At 44.4% G+C, this 25,741-nt stretch overlaps 1 protein-coding gene across 6 annotated transcripts in view; it reads right to left on the bottom strand.

Moving 5' to 3' along the window:
* Positions 1-25,741, bottom strand: part of RPS6KA1 (ribosomal protein S6 kinase A1) — a 149,190-nt gene that overhangs the window by 4,710 nt on the left and 118,739 nt on the right. For 5 of the 6 annotated variants that reach the window (XM_033955228.1, XM_033955231.1, XM_033955230.1 and 2 more), the window contains 10 exons: positions 22,946-23,010; positions 18,136-18,238; positions 15,249-15,379; positions 14,243-14,368; positions 12,540-12,629; positions 12,018-12,176; positions 10,500-10,661; positions 10,347-10,423; positions 10,057-10,174; positions 5,604-5,741 (listed from right to left, as the gene is read on the bottom strand). In XM_033955228.1, the coding sequence (XP_033811119.1) occupies positions 5,604-5,741; positions 10,057-10,174; positions 10,347-10,423; positions 10,500-10,661; positions 12,018-12,176; positions 12,540-12,629; positions 14,243-14,368; positions 15,249-15,379; positions 18,136-18,238; positions 22,946-23,010 (1,169 nt within the window). The remainder of the gene's footprint in view (positions 1-5,603; positions 5,742-10,056; positions 10,175-10,346; positions 10,424-10,499; positions 10,662-12,017; positions 12,177-12,539; positions 12,630-14,242; positions 14,369-15,248; positions 15,380-18,135; positions 18,239-22,945; positions 23,011-25,741) is intronic. The other variant, XM_033955229.1, reaches the window with a different exon arrangement.

Genomic DNA, 25,741 nt, shown 5'->3' with positions numbered 1-25,741 from the left:
ACCATCCTTGTAACTGGCAGCGTCATTCTACCAATTCTTTTATAGGGAAAAGGTCTGGAGACTACACCAGATTGGACAGAGCCTCAATGTAAAACCTGCCCCTCCACTCCTATAACATAGCTTCATTGTTGGGGAATATGGAGTAAGACCCTCTCCTTCCACTATCAGACAACAGGGAAATAAACACAGAATCCTGCAGGCAGACACTTAGATCATAGAAACATAGAAAGATGACGGCAGATAAGGGCTATAGCCCATCAAGTCTGCCCACATTATTGACCCACCCTTTTAAGTCTATTGACCCCCTTGATTATAATTATACTGCCATTCTATTGACCTGCTCTTTCAGGTCTATACCCTAGTGACCCTATTCCTTTGCTTGACCCTCGTAGGGATCCCACATAGGTATCCCATTTATTCTTGAAGTCTGGGATGCTGCTGGCTTTGATCACCTGCACTGGAAGCTTGTTCCAATGCTCAATCACTCTCTCCGTGAAGAAGTACTTCCTGGTGTCTCCACGAAACTTCCCTCCCCTGAGTTTGAGTGGATGTCCTCTTGTTGTCGAGGGTCCTTTGAGAAGAAAGATATCTTCCACCTCGACACGTCCCGTAATGTACTTAAATGTCTCAATCATGTCTCCCCTCTCCCTACGTTCTTCGAGAGTGTAGAGCTGCAATTTGTTCAGTCTTTCTTTGTACGAGAGACCCTTTAGCCCCGAGACCATCCTGGTGGCCATCCGCTGAACCGACTCAATTCTGAGCACATCTTTATGGTAGTGTGGCCTCCAGAATTGCACACAGTATTCCAGATGAGGTCTCACCATGGCTCTGTACAACGGCATTATGACTTCAGGCTTCCTGTATAGTAAACTTATAGCATATTGGCCATAAGGCTGAAAACTACAAAACCCCTACCTTTGAAAGAAAGCACTGCAATTATTTCCCTGGGCCCCAAGAACACCAGTTCACCTACTATAGGGAAAATGGAACTAAGCCCAACTGCTACACAGAAACTACGCACTAGCAGAATCTCTCAAGCCTGGACCACACACACGACATGTAACATAGTAGATGGCGACAAATAAAGACCCGAATTGTCCATCCAGTCTGCCCAACATGATTCAATTTTAATTTTTTCTTCTTAGCTATTTCTGGGCAAGAATCCAAAGCTCTACCCGGTACTGTGCTTGGGTTACAACTCCCGAAATCTCCGTCAAAATCTATTCCAGCCCATCTACACCCTCCCAGCCATTGAAGCCCTCCCCAGACATGGACAGAACTTCAGCTAATGGAGAATAAAGGGAGTAGAAATTGGAAATTAAAATACACAAAAACTGAAATGGAAACTCTTAAAAATACAATGTAATTCTAGAGAAGGACAACTAGAACTACATTTCTTCCTGTACTATAGAATATACACATCTCCAAGAGCGGATTTTATAATTTTGTTTTCTGGATATTTTACTTTTTTTAATTCAGCTTGTCCCATTTTCTTTTCTGTTTTCCTTATGTGCCTCTATGTTCTCATCTCCACATTCAAATATTAGTGTGTGCTAAATGGTAACACATCCATAGAATGTTTTATCCCATTTTCTTTCCTTCTCTTAGTCTCCAATCCTCAGTCTCACCCCTCTTTAACCCTCTCACTATCTTCTCTCTCTCTCTCTTCCCCCCCTTTCCAGATTCCTGTTCTCCTTATATCCCTAGTCCCCTTATTTTGATCCTCTTTAGTCAAACCCTACCAAACCCTCAGTTTTCTTGGGTCATTACTGCACCAGCCCCAAATCCTTCCCTTTCACTCAGGCTCTCCTAACATGCAAGGCCCCTTCTTCTCTCTCTCATATACTAAGCTTCCCATTTCTCCCACGTTCAACTCTTTTCCAGTCTCATTTCCACCCTGTCTTATCCCCTTTCCTAGCCCTTTCACATCCCCTCCCCTCCATTTCTAGAGGATCTTTCCTTTCTGTTCACTTTGGATTCTAGTCCCACCTTTGTCTCTCTCCCTCCATTCCTTTTCCCTATCCACCTTCATACCTGCTCCTTTTTTTCCCTTCTAAACACTTCTCCCTTTTTCCCCTACTCTCCAAAGATTTTCCCTCTCCTTCTCTGAGTAACATGAAGGAACAAAGTATACATGAAATAGACTGTGGTAACCAAAAGTGGCAGAATGTAAACACACTGTACCTAGAATAGACTGAGCAGAGCGGTAAAGTAACATTGTATCTATGATACCTGAAATTCTAATATGTTGCCAAGTAAGACATTCCATTTGTATTGTGCTGGCATTGTGTCATATCTCTGCTATATCAATGTTCTTCCATGCTGCCTTTTATGGCATCATTTTTCCCTAATGGTTTTGTAATGTCTTTTTTATATTTTATATATTTTTTTTCCTTTTAGATTATTATTGTATACCACTTAGACAATATTTGATTTGCAAAATATCAAATTATAATAAACTTGAAACTTGACATTTCTGTTATGATTGTTTTATAGTGCTGTAGATTATTTAGATTTCTCATACTATTTTAGGTTAGTCTCGTTACTGGGATTGAGTTCTGCCATCTCCAAATTTAGCCATTTTACTATTCTCAGGCTGCACATTTGCCTTGAGTGAATCTCTTCATGAAGGCATTTAATAAAGCCCAATAATTAATATGAATGGATCATGAAGGGCAAAAGGCAGGAGGCAGAAGACATGAAAGAAGGGCAGTGGTATTGGCTACCTCACATTCCCACCATATTCATTTTAACCATTTATAACCCACTCTAAGCCAGTATGTCAAACTTTTTCAAGCCGTGGCACACTAAACTCAGGGCTGCGGCTGGAAGGCCTCAGGGCATGCGCAGACATCAACGTGATGATGTCATGACGTTGACATTCGCACATGTGCCGAGGCCCTCCAGACGGGGGGGGGGGGGGAGATGTGCAGAGAGGAGGAGGGGCCAGTGCCAGCTGACTGCCTACACCAGGGGTCCCCAAAGTCTCTCCTTGAGGGCCGAATCCAGTCGGGTTTTCAGGATTTCCCCAATGAATATGCATGAGATCTATGTGCATGCACTGCTTTCAATGCATATTCATTGGGGAAATCCTGAAAACCCGACTGGATTCGGCCCTCAGGGAGGGACTTTGGGGACCCCTGGCCTACACGATGTGTCTCTCACCGTGAGAGGTGTATTCTGTAGTAGTCAGCCGGCGCCTCTCCTCCTCGTCGGCGTCTCGCCGTGGCACACAGTTTGTGATACACTGATCTAAACAATTCTAGCTGGCTTACAAAATAACATGCAAAATAGTGAGGCTACAACCTGTGCCAAGTGAATTTTTTGCTAGACCTCAAACACCCAAGGCAATACTTTTTAACTCTATTCGTGCCTTTACTGGGGTGGTGTTCTCATCATTGGTCTTAGCAAGCGACATATGCAAAAAATTATTTTGTGTGAAAGAGTAGCCCAAGAGCTTGTCTCAATGGGCGGATAGTAACACGGGGCTGGGAGGCCCTTGTGTGCCCGCAAGGCAAGCTGGGGAGGACCGTTAGGAAGTCATAATTAGAATAGGATTAGGGGAGGGATTCGCGCCAAAAGGCAAGTTTATGATTGGGTAGATTAGGGAAAGCGGGGCGGTTCGGGGAGCAGATAAACCGGGACCTTGGAGGACTCAGTTTGTAGCAGGTCCTCCAGGGCGTTTTTTTGTCCCACCCACCCGCCCTTGGTTGGTGGCCCTAGTGACTTGGGAAGGCGGGTCTCCCGAGCTACTGCGTGCTGGGGCTCATCCGGCGATGAGTGGTGGGCCGGCTGGGAGCCGTGCCTTGGAGTCAGATGACCCAGGTTAAAGGGGCATGAGGTCATGCCACCCCTCAGACGCTTGCTGTTGGTGGCGGGGTCAGGGGCAAATGGAATGTTTACACGGGGTAGCTCAGGAGGAGCTTGCTGATGTTGATTTTCAATTAATGTTCATTATGTTAATGATGTTAATTTATGCAAAGTTAATTTATAGGTTATTGTGGTTTAAATAAAGAGCTGCGGCTATATACCATAATAAAGCGTGTCGGTTTTTATTTAGGGGTGGGTAATGGAGAAAAAGGGGTGTGTTTAGGGACAGCAGCAGGGACTATCCAGATCCCGCTGTTATTAATTTCAAACAGGCTTCTTATATAAAGTATAAAGTGCATGAAGGAAAGATAAGTGTCCTCAGTATTTTGCATTATATATTGATCAATTGGACATTTCCACAGTTTCCTTATTCAGTTGATGTGTTACAGAATAACATACCAGGCTGATGCAACTGTATCAGGCAGCAGTCAGAACCCTAACAACCAGTGATACAGTTATACAAGGCTTCCAAGAAGGTTGAGGTGACATGCATGCAATGTCCATGTTTAAAAAAAAATACCAGGTGAACATGAGAAATCAAAGTGCTTTTGAAGATCAGCTTTCCCAAATTTTTTTAGCTGTGTGGATTGTTATAAAACTTGGTGGCAAGTCACGGAAGAAAGCTCAGGGGATGGATTGAGGTTTTTTGTGTTTTTTTTGTCTTGTAGAAATATTTTCCAGCCCGTTGTCCCCACAAAGCTCAGAAGAGGTTACAGGTTTATACAAGAGAACGTCATATATGGTGGACTGTCTGGAAGCCAAGGCCTTCTGGTCACGTGTTCGTTTCCAGATTTAGTGGTTTAGTGGCTTAACCTTTCCATGGGACCCTGGGATCTCCTTCTGAATAGGGCTACTCCTGGACTGCGTAGACACCAGACTCTTCTGGTGAAACCTCTGTTAAACATGGCAAAGCTTACATTGGCTACAACCTGGAAAAGCCCGGATGTCCCTGTTCTTATACGGAAAAAGAGGCTATATTGGGTTTAAAACTGGAAAAATTGATTGCTACTAGACGTAATAGCCTTGCTAAATGGGAGAAAATATGGGGCTCTGTTCATAGCTTAAATTTTGTGGGGGAGCAGAGCTTATCTTATTTACTTCTGAAGCTCACTCCATGTAGTTTTCTGGGTGAATGGCTCGGGTCCAGCCCTTAGAAGCAGAAAGATTGTTCTCTCACTGGGGTGGGGTGTTTGTTGGGATTTTTTGGAGGGGGGGGGGGTGTTGTTTAAGTTGTAAAGTCCTTTAAAACAGTTGGAGTGTGTTACGGTGTGAGGACTATTTTTGTATCTACTTGATGTGGCGCGGATGTTGCGTTTGTCCTCTTTTGATTTCTTCCATAAAGACTCTCTTTTTGGAGAGCATTTATTACAGTGTGTAAAATATCCTGCTGGCAGAGGTGGTAGATGTTGGAAAACGGGACCGAGAGCTACGGCAGAAACAGGTTTCAGAGGTTCAGCAAAATACAGGTGTGTGATCTGGAAATGCTGGGGAAGCAGTATATACATTTTAAAATAAATAAAGCAGAGAAGGAAATCCAGACTGGGCAGACTGATGGACCAATTGTTGTAACAGTAAGAAAATATAACGCACAGCATAGAAAAAGTCAGAAATGATTTCCAGAGGACTGCTCCAAGCTAGTGTTGCAGAATTCTGGATGGGCAAAAATAGAACTATTTTAGATAAATATGCTTCAGCTGCTGAGAGGGGAACTAACATCTCTATGTCGTCCTTACTTTTATGAGGTTTGCATCCTGGTGGCTCAGCTGGCTCCGAGGCAGCTGGTCCCGCTGGGTGACCCACTGGTGCTTGAGGACTTGACTAGCTGTCAGGCGCCGATGAGGATCAATATGAAGCATCCTGCAGACCAGATCCTAAAGCAGATTATTTGGACACTGCAATCACCATATATCATATATTATCACGCTACAGCTGTGCAATACTTCTGTGAGAAATAAATGGACACACAGCCTACACACCAGGGGTGGGCAACTCCGGTCCTCGAGAGCCGGAATCCAGTCGGGTTTTCAGGATTTCCCCAATGAATATGCATTGAATGCAGTGCATGCAAATAGATCTCTCATGCATATTCATTGGGGGAAATCTTGAAAATCCGACTAGATTCCGGCCCTCAAGGACTGGAGTTTCCTCACCCCTGGCCTACACTATAATCCCAAGGTCACTCCAATCTACGAGCCAACAGCTCTTATCTATTCCATCACTAAAGATCATAAACACGAGGTGGACCGAAATCTTCTTGATTACTGCTCCCAAACTATGGAACTATTTACCAATCCATCTGAGGAAACTAATAATAATAATAACTTTATTTTTCTATACCGCCATAATCTTACGACTTCTAGGCGGTTCACAATAAAGAGAGCAGTACAATCAGCGAATTACAATATAGTATTAACACGTTACAGTGAAGGGGCTGGATGGCCAGCGAATTACAGAATACAAATGGAGAGGAAGACACTGAACAGACAGAGAGTACAGAATACAATTGGAGAGGGAGCGTAGAATCAGCATGAAGAGTAATAGTTTTTGAAGGAGGGAGTATTTTGACTAGGAAATAAATCTATTGAACGTATATTATAGAGATTCAAAGGTTCACTCAAAAGTTTTCTCTATCTAGATGCTTCTGAAAAATAATGAGTTTATTCTGTAAGACCTACTCTTCTTTTCACATTCATTGCTCGATTACATTTACTTATAACTAAGGTGACCATATGTCCCGTTCAAAACGGGACTGTCCCTTTTTCAGCTCCCCTATCCCATTGTCCCCATGCATAGCTTCAGTACGCCGAAATGTCCTGTTTTCAGAGACGGCGTCCCGAAGCTGTGTGTGGGGCCAACGGGACAGGGGATCGCAGGAGAATGGGCTGTCTCCCTGGACCAGCGTTAGGGGGGGGAGCAAAAAGGGCAGGGCAGAGCCTGGCCTCCCCCCTCCCCGACTGTCTAGTGAGGTCTTCTTCCCTTCCTTCTACTCCCTCACTACCCTCTTGCCTGCAAGCAAACTAAACTCAGGCCGCGGGACTCTAACACGGCACGCACTGGCTTCCCTTCCCATCCGAAACAGGAAATTACATCATTCCTGTTTCGGAGGAGAAGGGAAGCCAGTGCGTGCTGTGTTAGAGCCCCGCGGCCTGAATTCAATTCACTTACGGGCCGTTACTGTGGAGACAACAGGACGCTTTCCCATCTCCCACCCACTGCCTGCCTCAGTGCCTCTCCGCTGGGGTTACTGGGCAACGGAGATGGGCCCAGACCGGAGAGAGAGCTCGTGAAGTTGGCAGACTGCCCACCACACCCCGAGGGCCACAGCAACTGACAGGTACAAAACTCAAGCAGTCGACTTCTAATCAGTCACACTGGATGCTAATCATTTTGGATTTTCTTTTTCTCCTTCCTGTAAGGATTATTTATGTACCTTAAGGAAGGAGAAGAAGAAAATTCAAAATGATTAGCATCCAGTGTGACTGACCATTCTACAAAGCCAGGATTTTATGGGCTCTCTTACAAGTGTAGCCAATATTCAAAGGACCTATTTTTCAATTTTTTTACCAGCACTCTAAGGCCAACTCTCTAACTGAGCATCTGCATTTACCCATCACTTGCACATGGAGGGGGAAGAAGACAGATGCCAGATCAGGGGCAAAGAAGGAGGGAGGGAGAGAAAGGAAGGAGAGCAGAGAGGTGCCAGGGTATAAGGGAAGGGAAACTAAGGAGACAGATGCCAGACCAGAGGGAAAGGAAGGAGAGGAATGCCAGAGCATGGAGGGGGAGGGAGAGGTAGAAGAGAAGGAAATGCGTGTGATGCCAGGCCATGGGGTGAGTGGGAAGGAAGGAAGGAAAGAAAGGAGAAGAGACAGATGCCAGAGCACAGGGGAAGGGATGGAGACAGAAAAATGAAGAGGGGTGAAGCTGAAATGAATCATGTACAAAGGGCACAGGACAGACAGCTTATTGAAGGGACATAGAAAGAGGGAAATTGCCATATGGAAGAGAGATAGAGAGTGGAAACTAAGAGAGAGGGTGGACACTGGATGGAAAGGGCAGAGAGGGCAGTGGATGGGAGGGGTGAGAGAGGGTGAACAGTAGACGCAAGGGGTAGAGAGAGGGGGACCGGTGCTGAATGGAACTGTGGGGGAAAGGGTGCACAGATGCTGAATAGAAGTGTGGAGAGGGGGGCAGACATTGAATGGAAGGGGGTGAGAGAGGGGAGTAGATGCTGGAAGGAAGTGGAGAGAAGAAAGAAAAAAATGGCACATGCTGGATTGAGGAAAGAGGATAGAGTTAGATACTGGAAGGGGTGAGGGAAAGAGGTGGCAAGCTATAGGTAGACACAATGAAAGAGGGAAATTGAGGACTGAATAATAAAAAAGAATTGAGATAGAGGCAGAAAATAAATTGAGAAGGAAGAACAGGAGGAAGGGAGCAGAGAGAGATGCCTGAGCAGGGGGGAAGGGGAGGAAACAGATACCAGACCTGGGAGGAGGAAACGAGGAAGGAGATAGATACCAGATCTGAAGGGAGAAAAGGAGGAGAGAGATATGCTAAAATCTGCAGGGAGGGAAGGAGAAAGGGAGACGAGAAAGGGGGGGGGTGTAAGCAGATTAGAAAGACTAGAGAGAGAAAGGCTTGAATCAAAGGGGAAAGACAGGAGGCAGATGCAGGACAATGGGAGGTTCAGACAGAGGGGGAGAGACCCTGGGGAAGAACAGGGAGATTTAAGATCATAACAGAGGAGGGAGAGAGAGGGAGACCTGGAACAAAGGTACAAATGAGAACTGACATTGGATCTGGGGAGGGAAACAAAGGGAAAAGAGAGAGAGACCTGGACCCAAAGAGGATGGGGCTGGATTGTGAAAGAAATATTGGATGCGAAAGAAAGAAAGATTGGATGCACAGTCAGAAGGAAGTGCAACCAGAGACTCATGAAATCACCAGACAACAAAGGTAGGAAAAATTATTTTATTTTAAATTTAGTGATCAAAATGTATCCATTTTGAGAATTTATATCTGCTCTCTCTATTTTGTACTATATTTGTCTATTTTTCTATAGTTACTGAGGTGACATTGCATATTTTAAAGTAATCTGCCTTGACATCTTTGAAAAAAAAAAAACGAAACTCGTAAATGATAATTAACATTTTCTCTGTGTACAGCATGCTTTGTGTTTTTTTTTAATTTTATGTTTACCATTATGAATTAATAAGATATTGTGTGTACATGAAAAATGAATGGATGAAATTGGGGGCGGGGCTAGGGCTGGATGGGGTGGGGCTGAATATTAATAGATGTCCCATTTTGATGAAAAAAATAAATGGTCACTTTAGTTATAACTCACTTCTTTAGGCAGTTCTTAATCCCCCCCTTTATGTTTTTCCCCATCTATGTGCTTTGCTTGATAAATTGTAGTTCTACCTTTTTTCCTCACCTTCAAGTATGTCAAGGTGTGTGTTTTACAGTTAAAAATATACATTTAAATGATAATCGCTTAGAAATGTTTTATATAAGCGTTATATCAAATTTTAAATGAAACGTGAAAGGGTCTCTGTGTTCTCTAACTAGACAACCATCCTTATGAGCATGATGGCTACGTCTTCTCCTTAGCCCACAGGTGTCAAAGTCGGTCCTCGAGGGCTGCAATCCAGCCGGGTTTTCAGGATTTCCCCAATGAGTATGCATGAGATCTATTAGCATACCCCTTAGGTGCTCAGCGTTTGCACCTACGCAATATCTGAATCGGCCCAGAGACACCACCTTTGACTACCGAGTTTGGAATGAATTCTGGCCACTGGAGGTGATGGTCTTTAGCTGGTGGGGCTTGAGGACCCCTGCCAGCCACAGCCAACGTGTGCTGCTATTAGGTGAGTCTCAGCCCAAAGTGGGCGGGCCCCTGCCCACTGGATATTACCATTTTGTAGAAGTTCAGCATGTCCATAGCTCAAAACATATATAAAGCAGCCAGATGCTGTACAATTGTCAGGAACAAAAAAAAAGAAAAAAAGTCTGTCCTGAGTGGCTGAAACACCCCCCCACCCCTAGCCTTTACACTCCTTTGGCCACCTACAGAAGAAAAATGTCCAAATGTCTTTTCAGAAGCAGCCCTTATTAACTCTTTTCACATATTTGGGCTTCGTTTGGCCTTGTACCTTGGTGCAAAAGAAGCAGCCGGCCTACCTTAGCCGACTCAGAAATGGTGTTCCAATTCCCCCCTTTGAGTGTGAACTTCCCGCCTCCTATTCGGTTCAGAATTTCTTCTGGGGTATCATCGGGTCCATTGGCAAATGGTGTGTAGCTGAATTAAAAAAAACAAACAAACCCCAAGTAGTATATATGAAACACAAACACCCCCAAACTACCTACCCCAACTTTTAAATTCAGTTAGGGGCAAAGAGCAAGATGGACGTAAGATTCACCCAAAATACTGACTCTTTCCAATCTAATGTGTAGAGAGCATCACTACTCACCCTGCCAGCATGGTATACAAAAGGATTCCTAAACTCCAGATATCACAGCCTTCGTCATAACCCTGACGTTTTAAAACCTGTGGGAGAGAAGAGATTTCAGGTTGCCCGAGAACAGGGATAAGAGCAGGAAGCAGTCATAGGCATTCTCCTTACCTCTGGAGCCACAAAGTTAGCTGTGTAGCACGGAGTCATCAAAAGGCCATTTTCTGCTCTTAACTGTTTCCCAAATCCAAAATCACAGATCCGAATAGATTCGGGATTACCAGACTCATCCACATACAGAATATTGCTAGGCTTCAGGTCCCTATGAACCACCTGCAAAGCAGACCACAACTGTTTGCTTTGTACTACTGCAAAAGCAACAACAGTAATGCAGAGTCTTCACAAATGTTGTGTGTGTAAGGGTTTCACAGTCCCACATCTGAAGGCTGCTTTCCACTTTGTCTAATATTCACAAATGGAAAAGGGTCCTAAGAGGTCTGAACCACCGTGCATCACCATTTCTGCTGTTAACTTTTCTCAATGGCAGTGCAGATACCATGGTAGCATGGAATGTTGCGACTTTTTGGGATTCTAGAATCTTGGTACTCTTTGGGATTCCAGAATTTTGCTATTCCTTGGGATTCTGTATGGAATGTTGCTACTTTTTGGGATTCTAGAATCTTGGTACTCTTTGAGATTCCAGAATTTTGCTATTCCTTGGGATTCTGTATGGAATGTTGCTACTTTTTGAGATTCTAGAATTTTGGTACTCTTTGGGATTCCAGAATTTTGCTATTCCTTGGGATTCTGTATGGAATGTTGCTACTTTTTGGGATTCTAGAATCTTGGTACTCTTTGGGATTCCAGAATTTTGCTATTCCTTGGGATTCTGTATGGAATGTTGCTACTTTTTGGGATTCTAGAATTTTGGTACTCTTTGGGATTCCAGAATTTTGCTATTCCTTGGGATTCTGTATGGAATGTTGCTACTTTTTGGGATTCTAGAATCTTGGTACTCTTTGGGATTCCAGAATTTTGCTATTCCTTGGGATTCTGTATGGAATGTTGCTACTTTTTGGGATTCTAGAATCTTGGTACTCTTTGGGATTCCAGAATTTTGCTATTCCTTGGGATTCTGTATGGAATGTTGCTACTTTTTGGGATTCTAGAATCTTGGTACTCTTTGGGATTCCAGAATTTTGCTATTCCTTGGGATTCTGCATGGAATGTTGCTACTTTTTGGATTTTGGCCAGGTACTGGTGACCTGGATTGGCCACCATGAGAACGGGCTACTGGGCCTCATGGACCATTGGTCTGACCCAGTAAAGCTGATCTTATGTTCTTATGTACCATCACAGCTGGAATAGAACTTAAATTTTCATTAGCCGAGTATATTTAGGAATGACAAAAGAAAACTATTGCAGGATTTCAGAGCAGAAGGATTGGGTTTGCATCCCAACACTTCTCTTTGAAGGGGTAATTTCAGAATAACGTCAAAGTATTTTTTTTTTTCTTCCAAAAACAGGATGGGCAAGATGCTCTCTGATCCAGGTAGTAAAGGTGAAATAGGATTAGAACAGCACACGACATGCGCAAATGACTCTTGGGGAAGGTCCCCACATGGGGGTTTGCGGTATTGCAAACAGGTCATGTGATCTATCCACCATCATGCATCATGGAAACCTCACCCCTTGACTGTGTAGGTAATCTACTGTCCGGCAGATTGTATAAAGCACAGCACTGGCCTCCCTCTCTGAGAAACATTTCTGTCGTAGAATTTTATCCAGCAACTCCCCTCCTCTCATCAGCTCCGTCACCAAGTAGACATACTTTCCATCATCATACACCTGTAAATAAAATCAGATAACATTATATATACAAGAATGCTCCTTCTCCCCATGGTATGAATTAAGAGAATGACACGGGGACAAATTTTTCCCTGTCCCCACGAGAACTCGTTTTCCCATCCCGGAGAGTTATTTTCCTGCCCCTTTTCTGCAAGCTCCATCCTCATCTGCACAAGCCTTAAACACTTTAAAATCATAAGTGTTCGAGGCTTGTGCGGTTAAGGCAGAGCATACAGGAATGGGGCAGGAACAGGGATAGTGACAAAACTCACGGAGACAAGACGGGGAAATTGAGTTCCTGCGGGGACAGTATGAATTCTATAGGCAGACGTGGCCTGCCTTCCTTCCTATGCAAATACTCACATCTTTTAACGTAATGATGTTTGGGTGCTGTCCATATCTTAGCAGGATTTCTATCTCCTCTGAAGGATCCCGTTTGCTTTTGTCAATTATCTATGGAAGAAATAAAACAGTATAGGATAACAGGCCTAGTATCTGGATCCTCAGCTATAATGGCTACCTGGCTAAATTCACCTGGTTATTGTTGAACGGATATTCAGCTAGACTTAACGTAACATAAAACTTTATTTATGAACGGCAGATACCTCATGGTCCCATGCGATTTACAAAAGATAAAACCAGCACATTAGCTGTTGAGTTTACAATGATCATTTTTTTAATTTACTAAACAAATTTCCATTAATCTTCTAAAACGCATGTAAGAAAATGATAGTGAAATTAATGGTCGAGTTATAGACTCCCATTTGGCAAATTGGTTACGTATCTTTTATACTTGCATTCCTTGCATCAGAAGTTAATGTGGTAATTAAATGCTCTTAACGCAAAGTCTGCATTAACCGTTAACACAGCGGCTCGATACTTAGCATTTACTAATTCCCACTTTAAATGCATAACACAGAATGAGGCAGGGAGTGGGCACAGACTGAACCCCACAGTATGCATGTTTCATTACTGTGTATTACACTCTTAAAGCAGCAGATGTGGATCAGTTAATGCACTCACTAAGTGAGTAAGTAAAAACATATGAACATAGTAACCATACTGAGTCAGCCCAGAAAACTGTTTCCACAGTGGCCAATCTTGGTTACAAGTACCTGGAAGAATCTCAGTGCGACTCTATACAGTGTTGCGTATGTCTAGGAGCATTATAGAAACAATTAATAGTAGTAGCAAGGTTGTGGAAACCCCTAAGCGTTGCAAGATTCTGGAATCCCAAAGCGTTGCAAGATTCTGGAATCCCAAAGCGTTGCAAGATTCTGGAATCCCAAAGCGTTGCAAGATTCTGGAATCCCAAAGCGTTGCAAGATTCTGGAATCCCAAAGCGTTGCAAGATTCTGGAATCCCAAAGCGTTGCAAGATTCCATGCCAGTGATCCCAGAGCAAGTAGTGGCTTCCCCCATGTCTATCTCAATAGCAGATTATGAACGTTTCCTTCAGAAACTTGTACAAATCTTTTTTTTTAAACACCGCTACTCTAACTGCTGTTACCCCCATCCTCTGGCAGCGAGTTCCAGAGCTTAACTAATTGTTCAGTGAAAAAATATTTGCTCCTGTTTTAAAGGTATTTCCATGTAACTGAGTATCTCCTAGTCTTTGTAATTTTTGAAAGAATAAAAAAAAAAAGATTCACTTTCACCTGTTCTACACCACTCAGGATTTTTTAGACCGCTATCATATCTCCCCCCTCAGCTGTCTCTTCTTCAAATCAGACACCACATATTAGCTGTGACATCAGTGCGTAAATTGTATGGGAAGATGCCAGGCCTGCCTCTAACATTTAATGTTTAGGCTTACAGTTGTCTGACCTAAATCAACCAGAATTGCCTAGCTTAAATTCTTGTGACTTAGTATTCGACTGAGTAGAGTTACTCGACTCAAACTTGGTCTTTCCTATCTGGTTTACCAAAACTGAATATTAACCCCTTAGACTGTATGGCCTCCAGGGATAATGAAATGCCTACTGTACCTGTAAGTAACTCATCTTAAACAACTACCGATAAAGGCATGAGCTAAATCCAAATAGATAAATCCAAAAGCAAAATAACCTTGACTGCATAATCCATGTTGGTCGTCTTATGGACGCAGCGTTTACATACAGAGTATGAGCCCACTCCGATGGCCTCCTTTACCACATAGCCATCGTTGAAGTGCAAGTTTTTACCACGCAACTGCTGGGAGAGAAGAGAGATGGGAAGATTATATTTCCATGCATGCACATAGGGAGAGGGATTTGAAAAACCCAAGTGAAAATTTGCACACTCGATATGATTTATCCACCAGTCTCCGTGACTGTTTATTACTTACAAAAACACAGAAGACGGGAAAACTGCACAAAGTTTGGCTGTGCACATATAATTATTTTGATAACACAAGCCCCACTCTCAGCACAAGGGAAGTCCTGGCTAGGAAGAGTAAAATGATCTTGCTTTTAAACCATTTCCCCGTTGGGTAATATATTGCTGATCCACTCTTATTATTCTCATCATTGTGCTGCCCACAGAACACCTCCCCCCCCCCCACCACACACACACACTTTTCTCCATATCTTCCCTCTAACAAAGGTACAATGTAATGCGATCCTTAGAGGCTGAACACATTTTGGTTTTGGTGCAGGAACTAGGCCAAAATCCTAATTCAGCCATGTTTCGGATGAAAATGCCAGTGCATTTTCAGTTGAAACCAACCTCCCCCCCCCCCACCAACAAAAAGCATAACTTTCTCTGCTCCCTCCCACCTGAACAAAAAGCACTGCCCTCACCAGGCCCACCAAGATCTGGTTCCAATCTCAAAATGGCTGCCAAGGGAAACCCTAGCAGCCATTTTGACTGCATTGCTGGCATAAGCAGGAGTAACTGGCGATCGTTCCTACCCCCTCCCCCAAAGAGACCACCAGGCCTTCTAAAGGAGGCCTGGGGAGAGCAGCAGACTGTACAGTGAATTTTGGCTGCAGATTCGATTTTGTCTACAACTGAAATCGCCTCCAGTTCCCCCTCATGATGCAATCCTCCTGACTCTGAGCCAGAAATCTCACCATGTTTTTATTCACTTTACCTGTGCTACTGAGTACACAGGTGCTTGGTTGAGGTTTGGCTTTCCATTCTCATCCATCAATCCACTAGCCACAAAACTGAAGCCTCGGAAGAGCTGGTGGGCCCCAGCGCTTGGAGGGATCCCAGGAGAATCTAAACAGAAAGAGGATGGAGATAAATCCAGTAATCACGTGTTTAACTGGAACGCAGAGAAAGTAGCATACATTTCTTTTCCACTCTGGTAATTTGTTAGGTTTAGAAATATCTGAATATGAAATTGAAACCTACGCTCCTCATCTTTAGAAACAATTGCTCTTCAACCTGCAAATGCGATATTAGTACTGAACTCCAGAGCTCGTTATATACTGCTTTCTGTCCGGTGCCATAGACCCTAATTGATCTGTCTTTCCCTCAACTTATCCTCTCTTTAGCCCACGTTTTCTTGGATTTGTTTTTTGTCTTTTGCTCCATCACATCCGCTGGGCAGCTTTTCAAGCATACACTACCCTTTTTCACAAAATAAACATTTCACATTTCTATTTCAAGAAGTATTTGGATAAGGTGTTTATGTCAATATGCTCTGCTGGATGAAACTGGCATGGGGTACAGAAAACAAACAAACAAAAAAAAAAAATATCCACAAAGAAGAAAATCCAGAGAAAACCAAAAAACTCTGAAGTGACGATGTTCCCAAAAGGACTTTATTTGAAAGTATCAAAGTTCCAAAGGTACACTAAAATCATCCACATAAAATAATTCCATCCACATAAAAGTAAATCATCCACATAAGAGCCTTAAAGGACCTAGTCCGCTAGGGATACAGGACCCAACACGGTCCGCGTTTCGACAAAAAGCAGTGTCTCACTTCCGGTTCACCACACAATTGTTTCCCACGTACTCACCTTTATAGGACCCCCAGGGACCCCTGAAGAAGACTTTTTGTCGAAACGCGGACCGTGTTGGGTCCTGTATCCCTAGCGGACTAGGTCCTTTAAGGCTCTTATATGGATGATTTACTTTTATGTGGATGGAATTATTTTATGGGGTACAGAAATAAATGAAAGATGGTGGTTGAGTTGTCCAATTTTGGACTGGAAAGATATTGGAGCTGTCCTGTGTGCACGCCAATGATGATTAACTTCAGTGTAGAGGGAATTTTAATTATATATTTTTGGAGGAGGTCAATTTTGAATTCATATATAACAGTTATAACACAAAAGATCAGCATGGCCCACCTAGGGCTAGATTCACTAAAGACACCGATCGTGTCCCGACCACTTTGCGACCCGATTTTCCTCCAACCCGATTCACTAACCTCGTGGCCAATCATCCTCTGATCCAATCCATGCATGCCAATGAGGGGAAACGGCATGCAAAGTAGAAAGGACGTGATTCACTAAACAAATGTAAGCACCCCGACTAGGCTGGCCGATCCAAAAACAAGCGGCTGCTGAGGACCAGTTTCTTGTGCAAAAACTCCGCTCTCTGCCCCAATCTCCTGCCTCTGTGCCACTGCCTCACTAAATGGGTTCTGTACATAAATTTCACACCATGTTTGCTGTCCTGGCTGAAAAACTTTGTGCAACAAACTAGAGAATGACACGGTGACAAAATTCATCACCGTTCCCGTCCCCGCGGATAACCACGGGAAATAATCCCATGTCATTTTCTAGTGTCTATTTCAACCTCGGTCCTTCTACACCAGCATTCTTCAAAGCAAAGCTTGAGGGTCAGTGGTTGTGGCCATTCATTCTCTGATTCTTATGTGAGCCAAGGATAATGAAGCCATTGTGACATCACTGATGTGATTGGCTCTTAGGCACTGGTGGAATGAGGCATTACGACATCACAATATCTGCTCTGGACACCAGAGACTGTCATTCTGTAGTGTCTGTTTCAACCTCAGTCCTTCTACACCAGCATTCTTCAAAGCAAAGCTTGCGGGTCAGTGGTTGTGGCCATTCATACTCTGATTCTTCCCTCTCTCCTTAAAGAATGACATGAAGATGATTTACTGCGGTTATCCGCGGGGACGGGAACGGTGATGAATTTTGTCACCGTGTCATTCTCTACAAAAAACTTCAGTCCTTTCATGAGCTTTCTTGTCATCTCGGTCATTATCTTGACTCTTGCTGTTTTCTCCAAAAACAGATTTGCTGGAATTCAAAGAAATGGAAAAGCTTTCCTCTTCACAGAGCTTTTCCATTATTTTTTTTTTGTCAACATTGCCCCTTTAATACCATTTGTTGCATAAGATAGGGATTGGGATTTGATACACTGCTTGGATAAGGTGTATTAAATGGTTTACAATCATTACAAGCATTTTCTCTATCTGTCCTTATAGGTTCACAGTCTATCTAATGTACCTGGGGCAGTGGAGAATTAAGTGACTTGCCCAGGGATTTAAACGCATAACCTCAGGGTGCTGAGCCTGTAGTTCTAACCACTACTCCGTATTCAGATATTAAGAACATAAGAATTGCCATCCTGGGATAGACTGAAGGTCCTTCAGCCCAATCTAATATTTCCAACAGTGGCCAACCCAGGTCCCGAGTACCTAGCTAGATCCCAAGTAGTAAAACAGATTTTATGCTGCTTATCCTAGGAATAAGCAGAGGATTTCTCCCTAAGCCATCTCAACAATGGCTTCGGAACTTCTCTTTTAGGAAACTATCCAAATCTTTTTTAAACCCCACTGAGCTAACTGACTGCACCACACCTAAGGTTACCAGATGTCACGCCTGTCATGCCCTTTCCCGACTTGATTTTGATGGGAAGCTTTTCAAAACCCAGACGAAGTACCGGGTTTTGAAAAGCCATCCGGGGAAATCTAGACATCTGCTAACCCTAACCACGCCCAGCTAGGATTGGTTGCAATAAGGAAGATATTAATGAATTATAATACAAACCTTTTGGCGTGCGAGACGTAAACTCTGTATCAAAATAGAACGTGTCATCAGGCTGTGCCACAGCAGGCTTAAATGGAGGTTTTATCTCCCTACGATACAGCTTCTGTGCAAGAAGATAGAACAGCTCAGAACACGGTTTAAAGATGGGTTTCCAAAAACAAAGTTACGAACTGCCCCCACCAGCTCTCACACTTTACCCAACCACAACAGCAAGAAGTGAGACGATGTCAAAACAGTCTTTGCTGATGAGTCAGATTATTTTTTTTCCTAGCCGAGACACCAAGGTGTAACATATGCAATTATTTTAAAAAGAACGAACAGACTACATGCGACTAACACTCTCCTCCATCACAACCCTGAATGGCCCATCATAAAAAGTTCAATTGCAGCTATATCACTGCTCTCTCCCACCCCTGGATCCAACATTTCCCCCCCCCCCTCCTGTGGCCTGGCAGCTCCTCCCTCCCTCTCTGATCTATATCAGCATCTTCGACAGTGAAGCGGAGGCATACCTCTGCTGTAAGCATTGGCTCTGCAGGTTTCCCTCTGCCATGTTCCACCCTCACTGACATCACTTCCTGTTTCCTGGATGCAGCAGAGAGAAGCCTGCGAGGCTGACATAGTCCACAAAAGGTGCTTCGCTGTTGTGCTAGCAAAGATGTCAAGGTAGACCAGGGGGGAGGGGGGGATTCTCTCACACCAGTCTTGGCGCATACCACTTGCCAAGTCTAAAGCAGACATGGGCAACTGTGGTCCTCGAGGGCCGGAATCCAATCGGGTTTTCAGGATTTCCCCAATGAATATGCATTCAAAGCAGTGCATGCAAATAGATCTCATGCATATTCATTGGGGAAATCCTGAAAACCCACCTGGATTCTGGCCCTCAAGGACTGGAGTTGCTCATGCCTGGTCTAAAGAGTGGGGTGTTTTTTTTTTTGTTGTTATTCTTAAGGCCACAGCATAGTGACTTTCATTATCAATGCATTACTAATCAATACTACTGCTAACATCCAACATTATACTTGCTTTCAACCTTAAGATATCTTCTTTTCCCCGCCACCCTGCTCTAGTGAGATATACACATCTGCACAGATAGATGATATAGATGTGATCTAAAACATACAGCTTTGATCCAGGGCTGGTTCAAGAGGTTATGGCGCCCTTGACCAACTTGTTTCTGTGCTTCCACCTCCCCAACTATACCCTGCCCCTCTCTCCCCACATGCATCTCTCGCTCTCTCTTGCCCCTCTTCCCCTATGTGCAGCATCTCACTCTCTTGCACCATCTTGCTCTCTCTTGCCCTTCTCCCCGAAGTAGCATCTTGCTTTCTCTCTACTGGGCTTGATGGACCATTGGTCTGACCCAGTAAGGCTATTCTTATGTTCTTGCCCTTCCTGCAGCCGGCATGGGAAGAAGGTTCACCTTGTATATTCCTCTCCCCCTCCCAATTCTTATTGGCTGCCAGCGGCTTTCCCCGAAGCCTTCCGTCTGCCGCATCACTGAAATAGGAAGTTGTGTCAAAGAGGCGTGGGATGCGGCAGATGGAAAGCTTCAGGGAAAGCCGCTGGAAGTCAATAGGAATCACTGCCATAGTGGCATTTAAAAATGAAAAAAAAAAGCTTGCATCCGGAGGGAGATGCATGGTAGACCTTCCTTCCCTTGCTGGCTTCTGGGATCATTGGATAATGAATGGTACCTATGTTGGGTAAGGGTGGGTGAGCAAGGCAGCCTATCCCATGGGCTGGTGTCATCATGGGCAAGGGTGTTTGGCGCCCTTAAGCGCCTCACCTGGTCCACAGATTAAGCCGGCCCTGCCTTGATCCTTGTGTCATTTTCAGGGCACAAACTGTAGAAGAGTGCCCAGCACTGGCTTTAATTCACAAATCCCAGAGCTGCTGTGCGTCACCTCAGTCCATCATGACACACCAACAGCGTTGAGGTCATTAAGTTTTGTTTTGATTCCATCCTTCTTTCTATATAGGAATGCTGTGTGTGTTCATCCCACACATTTTTTAAATTACATCACTGTTTTTATGAATCAATAATTCCATTGGATGACCACAACCAAAGAATACAAACACCAAGCTACAAAGAACAAACAGGTCATGCCAAGTCGTGATCCTCCACCCTCCCCCACCCTCATAAGAACAAAGGAAACAACCAAGGCACCCACAAATTGTGGCTAATACATGATCGTAAACACCTGCAAACTCCACTATATGCAAAGAAGAAGAGAAATAAGGACAAAAAAAACAACAGCAAAGAAAGGATACCAGTCACCCTCATAGCAAACATCTCACACTCATCTCCTCTCCCCCAGACCTCCCCCCCACTCCCCCTCCTCAAAAGCAACCAACTACAACCCCCCATACACAACGCTGATATCCAGGGATTGTTTACAATTCCCCTGGGCACCCGAAACAGACCCCCCCCCCATCTACCCACCCTAACCCCACAAAGGAACAGAGTAGCACATCCCCTTAACAAAGGCCTAAGGCCAAACTGCAGGCTGTGGGAGACAAAGAATCCAGGTAAAATCCCCACTCCATCTGGAACCTTTTCCAGCGATGAAAAGTGGAATGGACACCCCCACCCCGAATCTCCTACAGAAACAGTTTTGAAATGTATTCCTCCACTCCCAATATGTTGGGGCCTTGGGAGAAACCCAATGCTGCAAAATGCAAACATCTACCAACAAGAGCAGCCTTGTACACAAAATGTTTCTGTCTTCTGCCCAAAAGGGTCAAGGGATGTGTCCTATCCAACAAAAAAGAGCCGAGGTCGAACCCCAAGGGCTGATGGAGCAGGGTGATTAAAAAGTCCGCAACCTTGGTCCGAAAGTGCCTGACAGGAGGGCAATGCCAAAAAGAATGATAAAAAATTAGTTAAGTCCCTCATTAAATTTGAGACACTGTGCAGCAGAAACGTGACCTAATGTATACATGACCTGGGACTGTGTACATCAATGTTTTTGTCTTCACCACCAACCCCATCAAAAAATGCACTGAGTTAGTACAATGAAAAAGCCACTAATTTCCTTTGGGGTTATTTTAATTTGTTTATACGACCTTGGAAAATGGACTAACACAGCCACCACGCCTTTTCGCTCTGACGTAATTCCTAAGTCTGTTATCCTGCAAACTCAATTCATGCTCCCTTATCTCTGAAAAAGATTTGTTTATATATTAACACCTTTCCATGTTTAAATGTAGTTGCTGTCTCTCAAGAAGGTGCCGGCACTTACTGAATGAAGGCTTCACAAACTTTTGCTCGGAGGATACTTACTGTTGAATCTTTTTGCTGGATACACAATCCAAATGTTATCTTTTTGCCTAAGTTACTCATTCAGTGGGGTTATCTTTCAAGTTAAGAGCTAATCATGTTTTGAATAAAAATTGTGCTAAACTGCAGACCATTCTAGAAGTTCACATACTTTATTAGCACTCGCATATAAGGGAAGGGAAGGGAATGAATTGGGATTTGATGTTCCACCTTTCTGCGGTTACAATCAAAGTGATTTACATATTACATAACGGTGCTTGTTTTGTACCTGGTGCGATGGAGGGTTACGTGACTTGCCAAGAGTCACGAGGAGCTGCCGTGGGAACTGAATCCGGTTTCCCAGGCCGTCAGGCTCCTTCACCAACCATTAGGATTAAGTTGCTCCTCCAACTCCAGGCCAGAAAATAAAATAAAATAAAATGAGGTGGCTGGGAGGGAAGATGGGGCGAGATCAGGCCAGGGGGGAAAAAAGTATTCTTGGGCTTCGGCTGAGCAGAATTGCTTTCAGCGGCAGTGTCAGGTCGTTTCATACAGAGCGACTGCAAACCCGAAGTGTACATGAAATGTCAGAGCCGAGAGATAAGTGGTTTGAGTTTCCGAGATTGAAACACTAGAACGTGAATGGTTAATGGCTCACACTGGCACACATCCGAACGCGGTTAAGAGTAGACTAGCAGGCAGCGATTTCACAGTCGCACCCTGACGCAGCCCGCACACTTGAAGTTTACATCAGAAGTTTGGCTGTCAATGTTGGGGAGGTTTGACTGAAAGTGGACATTTAAAGCAAGATTCAAAATAATTAAGTAAGAATTTAAAAGGATCCGGAGGAATCGATGAAGGAGGTGCTTTTTTTATGCCGATGAGGTAGCTCTGTTGGAAAGCCTGGGTGTATGCTAAATTACAGCAGCAACCATCAGACTGAGGCTTTTTCCTCCTCCTTTAGAAATCCTCACAAATTCTTTTTCACTTATGGATCTCTAAGAATCACTCCTATGAGTTGTGAGTCAACGATGATATAAAGCAGTGATTCCCAACCCTGTCCTGGAGGAACACCAGGCCAATCGGGTTTTCAGGCTAGCCCTAATGAATATGCATGAGAGAGATTTGCATATGATGGAAGTGATAGGCATGCAAATTTGCTTCATGCATATTCATTAGGGCTAGCCTGAAAACCCAATTGGCCTGGTGTTCCTCCAGGACAGGGTTGGGAACCACTGCCCTAATGAATATGCATGAGAGAGATTTGCATATGATGGAAGTGATAGGCATGCAAATTTGCTTCATGCATATTCATTAGGGCTAGCCTGAAAACCCAATTGGCCTGGTGTTCCTCCAGGACAGGGTTGGGAACCACTGATATAAATAACTTCTTGCATAGGAAGGGTTACACATATATTGATTTTTCAAGGGTGGTAGAGATTTGAGTATTTTGGACCCTTTGAGTCTGTGAAGTTTCACTGTGTTAGTTTGAAAAAAAAAGTATTCTTCCCTTTTGAGCGATGATTAGAAAGGAGAGAAAGTACTTACGTTCCAGTCGATCGTTGCAAAAAACGGGTGGCGCTTGATTTCTTCTGCACAGTCTGTGCTGGAACCTGAAAGAAGTCACAACCACCACAACTCAGCGGCAAACAAAGATGCACAAGGTCACATCTCCTCACCAGGACACAGTATTTCCCCCCACCTCACCCACTGACTTATGCCTCAGAAAAATACATCATTAGATGCCACATCAATCCTCCTATACATATAAAAATCAATGTGTTTGTGTTGTGTTTTTCTATTTCACCACAGTGGGAGGTGTATACACAGTGTTATGGGCAGACCATCAATGAAGTAGTGAGTTGGGAGACTGGAAGAGTTTAATTGGAGGCTGGCCTGGACCCCAGTAGCCTAAGAGAATATCAGACCAATGCAGTGCACCAGTAGGTGGCAGCATCAGGGTCAAAGGCAGTCAAGTAGAGAGATGGAGAAAGGGCCTCCATCGGGATGCGCAGAAGCCATGCTTGCCTGTCATCTGCAAATATGGAAAATGACAACAGATAGGCTCTATGGCAGGGGTGCCCACACTTTTTGGGCTTGCGAGCTACTTTTAAAATGACCAAGTCAAAATGATCTACCAACAATAAAATTTTAAAAAAAACACAACGCACACTGTACGCATAGAAAATGTTAATTATCATTCCTATTCCAGGGTTTTCCAAAGAGGTCAAAGCAGATGACTCTATGCACTATCACCTCAGTAACAACCATACAAAAATAGACAAATATACCCCCCTCCCTTTTTACTAAACCACTATAGCAGTTTTTAGAGCGCAGGGAGCTGCGCTGAATGCCCAGCGCTGCTCTCGACGCTCATAGGCTCCCTGCGCTAAAAACCTCTATTGCGGTTTAGTAAAAGGGGACCTTAGTGTAAAATATAGACAGCAGATATAAATTCAGACACATTTTGATCACTAAATTTAAAATAAAATCATTTTTCCTACCTTGTCTGGTGATTTCATGAGTCTCTGGTTGCACTTTCTTCTTCTGACTGTGCATCCAATCTTTCTTCCCTTCTTTTAGCCTGTATGCTTCCTCTCCTCTAGACCTCATTCCCTCCCCCAACTTTTCCTTCCTCTCTCCCTGCCCTTTCTTTCTCTCTGCCTCCCTTTCTTTTTTTTATGTTTCTCTTCTTTCCTTCTGTCTCCCTGCCTGCCCTTTTTCTTTCTTTCTCCCTGCCCTCCCCCAAGCCACTGCCATCAGGGACAAGGACCCAAACCGCCACCAATAAAAGGCCCAAAAGCAGACGCTGCCCCAGGCTCTCCCTGCTTCGGCCGACCAGCATTCCTCTCCCCGACGTCAATTCTGCCGTCGGGGAGAGGAAGGCTGATTGTCCCAAGATCGTGATCGACCTATTGGGGGAAATGCTGCCGGGTCCTGCCTTCGCGGAAACAGAAAGTATCCAGGACCCGGCAGCAAGAAGAGCAAATGCTTCACTAACCTGTCTCCCGCCTTAGCCCGTAGCGAATGCTTGCTTCAGGGCTCTCAACATGTGCATGCCGGCTTCCCTTCTCTCCCCCCCCCCCCCCCGAAAATAACTTCCGGTTTCGGAGGGAAGAGAAGGGAAGCCGGCACGCACACGTTAGAGCAACGGAGCATAAGTTCGCTACGGGCTGAAATCTCCAAGCCGTTTTTTTTTGGTTTTTTTAAAATGTTCAGCAGCGGCGGCAGCAGCAGATGACAGCTGGTCCGCCCAGCTAAAAGGCCCTAGAGAGAACACTGGAGAGGAAGGCTGATCGGCCCGGTAGATCAGGACGGCAACACGAGTCTATCACGGAGCTCGGGATGGGCTTCCGCGATCGACTCGCATTGCCTTCCTGAGCTATTGGTCGATTGCGATCGACGTGTTGGGCACCCCTGCTCTATGGTCTTTATGTAGTCTTTTCAATTACTAATCTCTACAATTCTTTCCTCTCCCATAAATCTCAAGCACCTAATTTATATCCGAGCTTGCTCAAGGCCACAAGTGGCAACAACAAGATTTGAAATAGAATGCAGCACAGGAATGGGGTTGACAGAATCCTATGGAATCTGCAGGGTTTCCCCCGGGGACCACACAGGGATGGAAGCACCTCTTGCAGGGTTCCCACGGTGTGTGCCTGTCTCCTGGTAGCCGCCTCCTCCTTCCTTCCAGGCAGTCATACATGTTTCTTCACAAAGACGCAGGTAGCGGTTCCAACAGGCTACTCACAGTTTTGTGAAGGAACATGTGCAGCTGCTTGGAAGGAAGGAAGGGAGGTTGCCAGGAGACAGGTACACACCACGAGAGGACAGGCATGGTTATAACACACAGAATGGAGGGAGAACATTGGGACATGGGCGGGAGGGAGCACAAACTTGGGACATAGAATGGAGGGAGAAAGGGAGCATGTTGGGATACAGAATGGGAAGGAGGGGACATGAACTTGGGACATAGGGGAAAAGGGAGGGAAAGTGATGCTGAGGTAGGTGAGGGAATACAAAGAGCTAAATGTTGGGCATGGATGTCTGAATGAGAGGGAAAGTGATAGTGCAGAGTGAAAAAAAGAAGAGGAGAATTGTTGGGCATAGGGAGAGAGAATTATTGGACAGGGTGGTGGGAGAGGATTAAGGTAGAGATGCATGGGGAAGAGAAGAGAAGAGATGAGATGGAAAAATGTTGGTTGTGGTGGTAGAAAGGGAACAGTGGGTGCAAGAGGAAGGAATATTGGACATGGTGGAGGGAATGGAGGGAGAGATGCAGCATGGTGTTGGAGAGGGATGATAGGAGGAGAAATGTTGGGAATGGGGCTGGTGGGCAAGAAC

Source organism: Geotrypetes seraphini, chromosome 8 (genome assembly GCF_902459505.1).
Source record: "Geotrypetes seraphini chromosome 8, aGeoSer1.1, whole genome shotgun sequence".
In the NCBI taxonomy this organism is placed as follows: Eukaryota; Metazoa; Chordata; class Amphibia; order Gymnophiona; family Dermophiidae; genus Geotrypetes; species Geotrypetes seraphini.
Note: the sequence above shows the minus strand (reverse complement) of the source record. Positions and strands in the feature narration are given on the sequence as shown.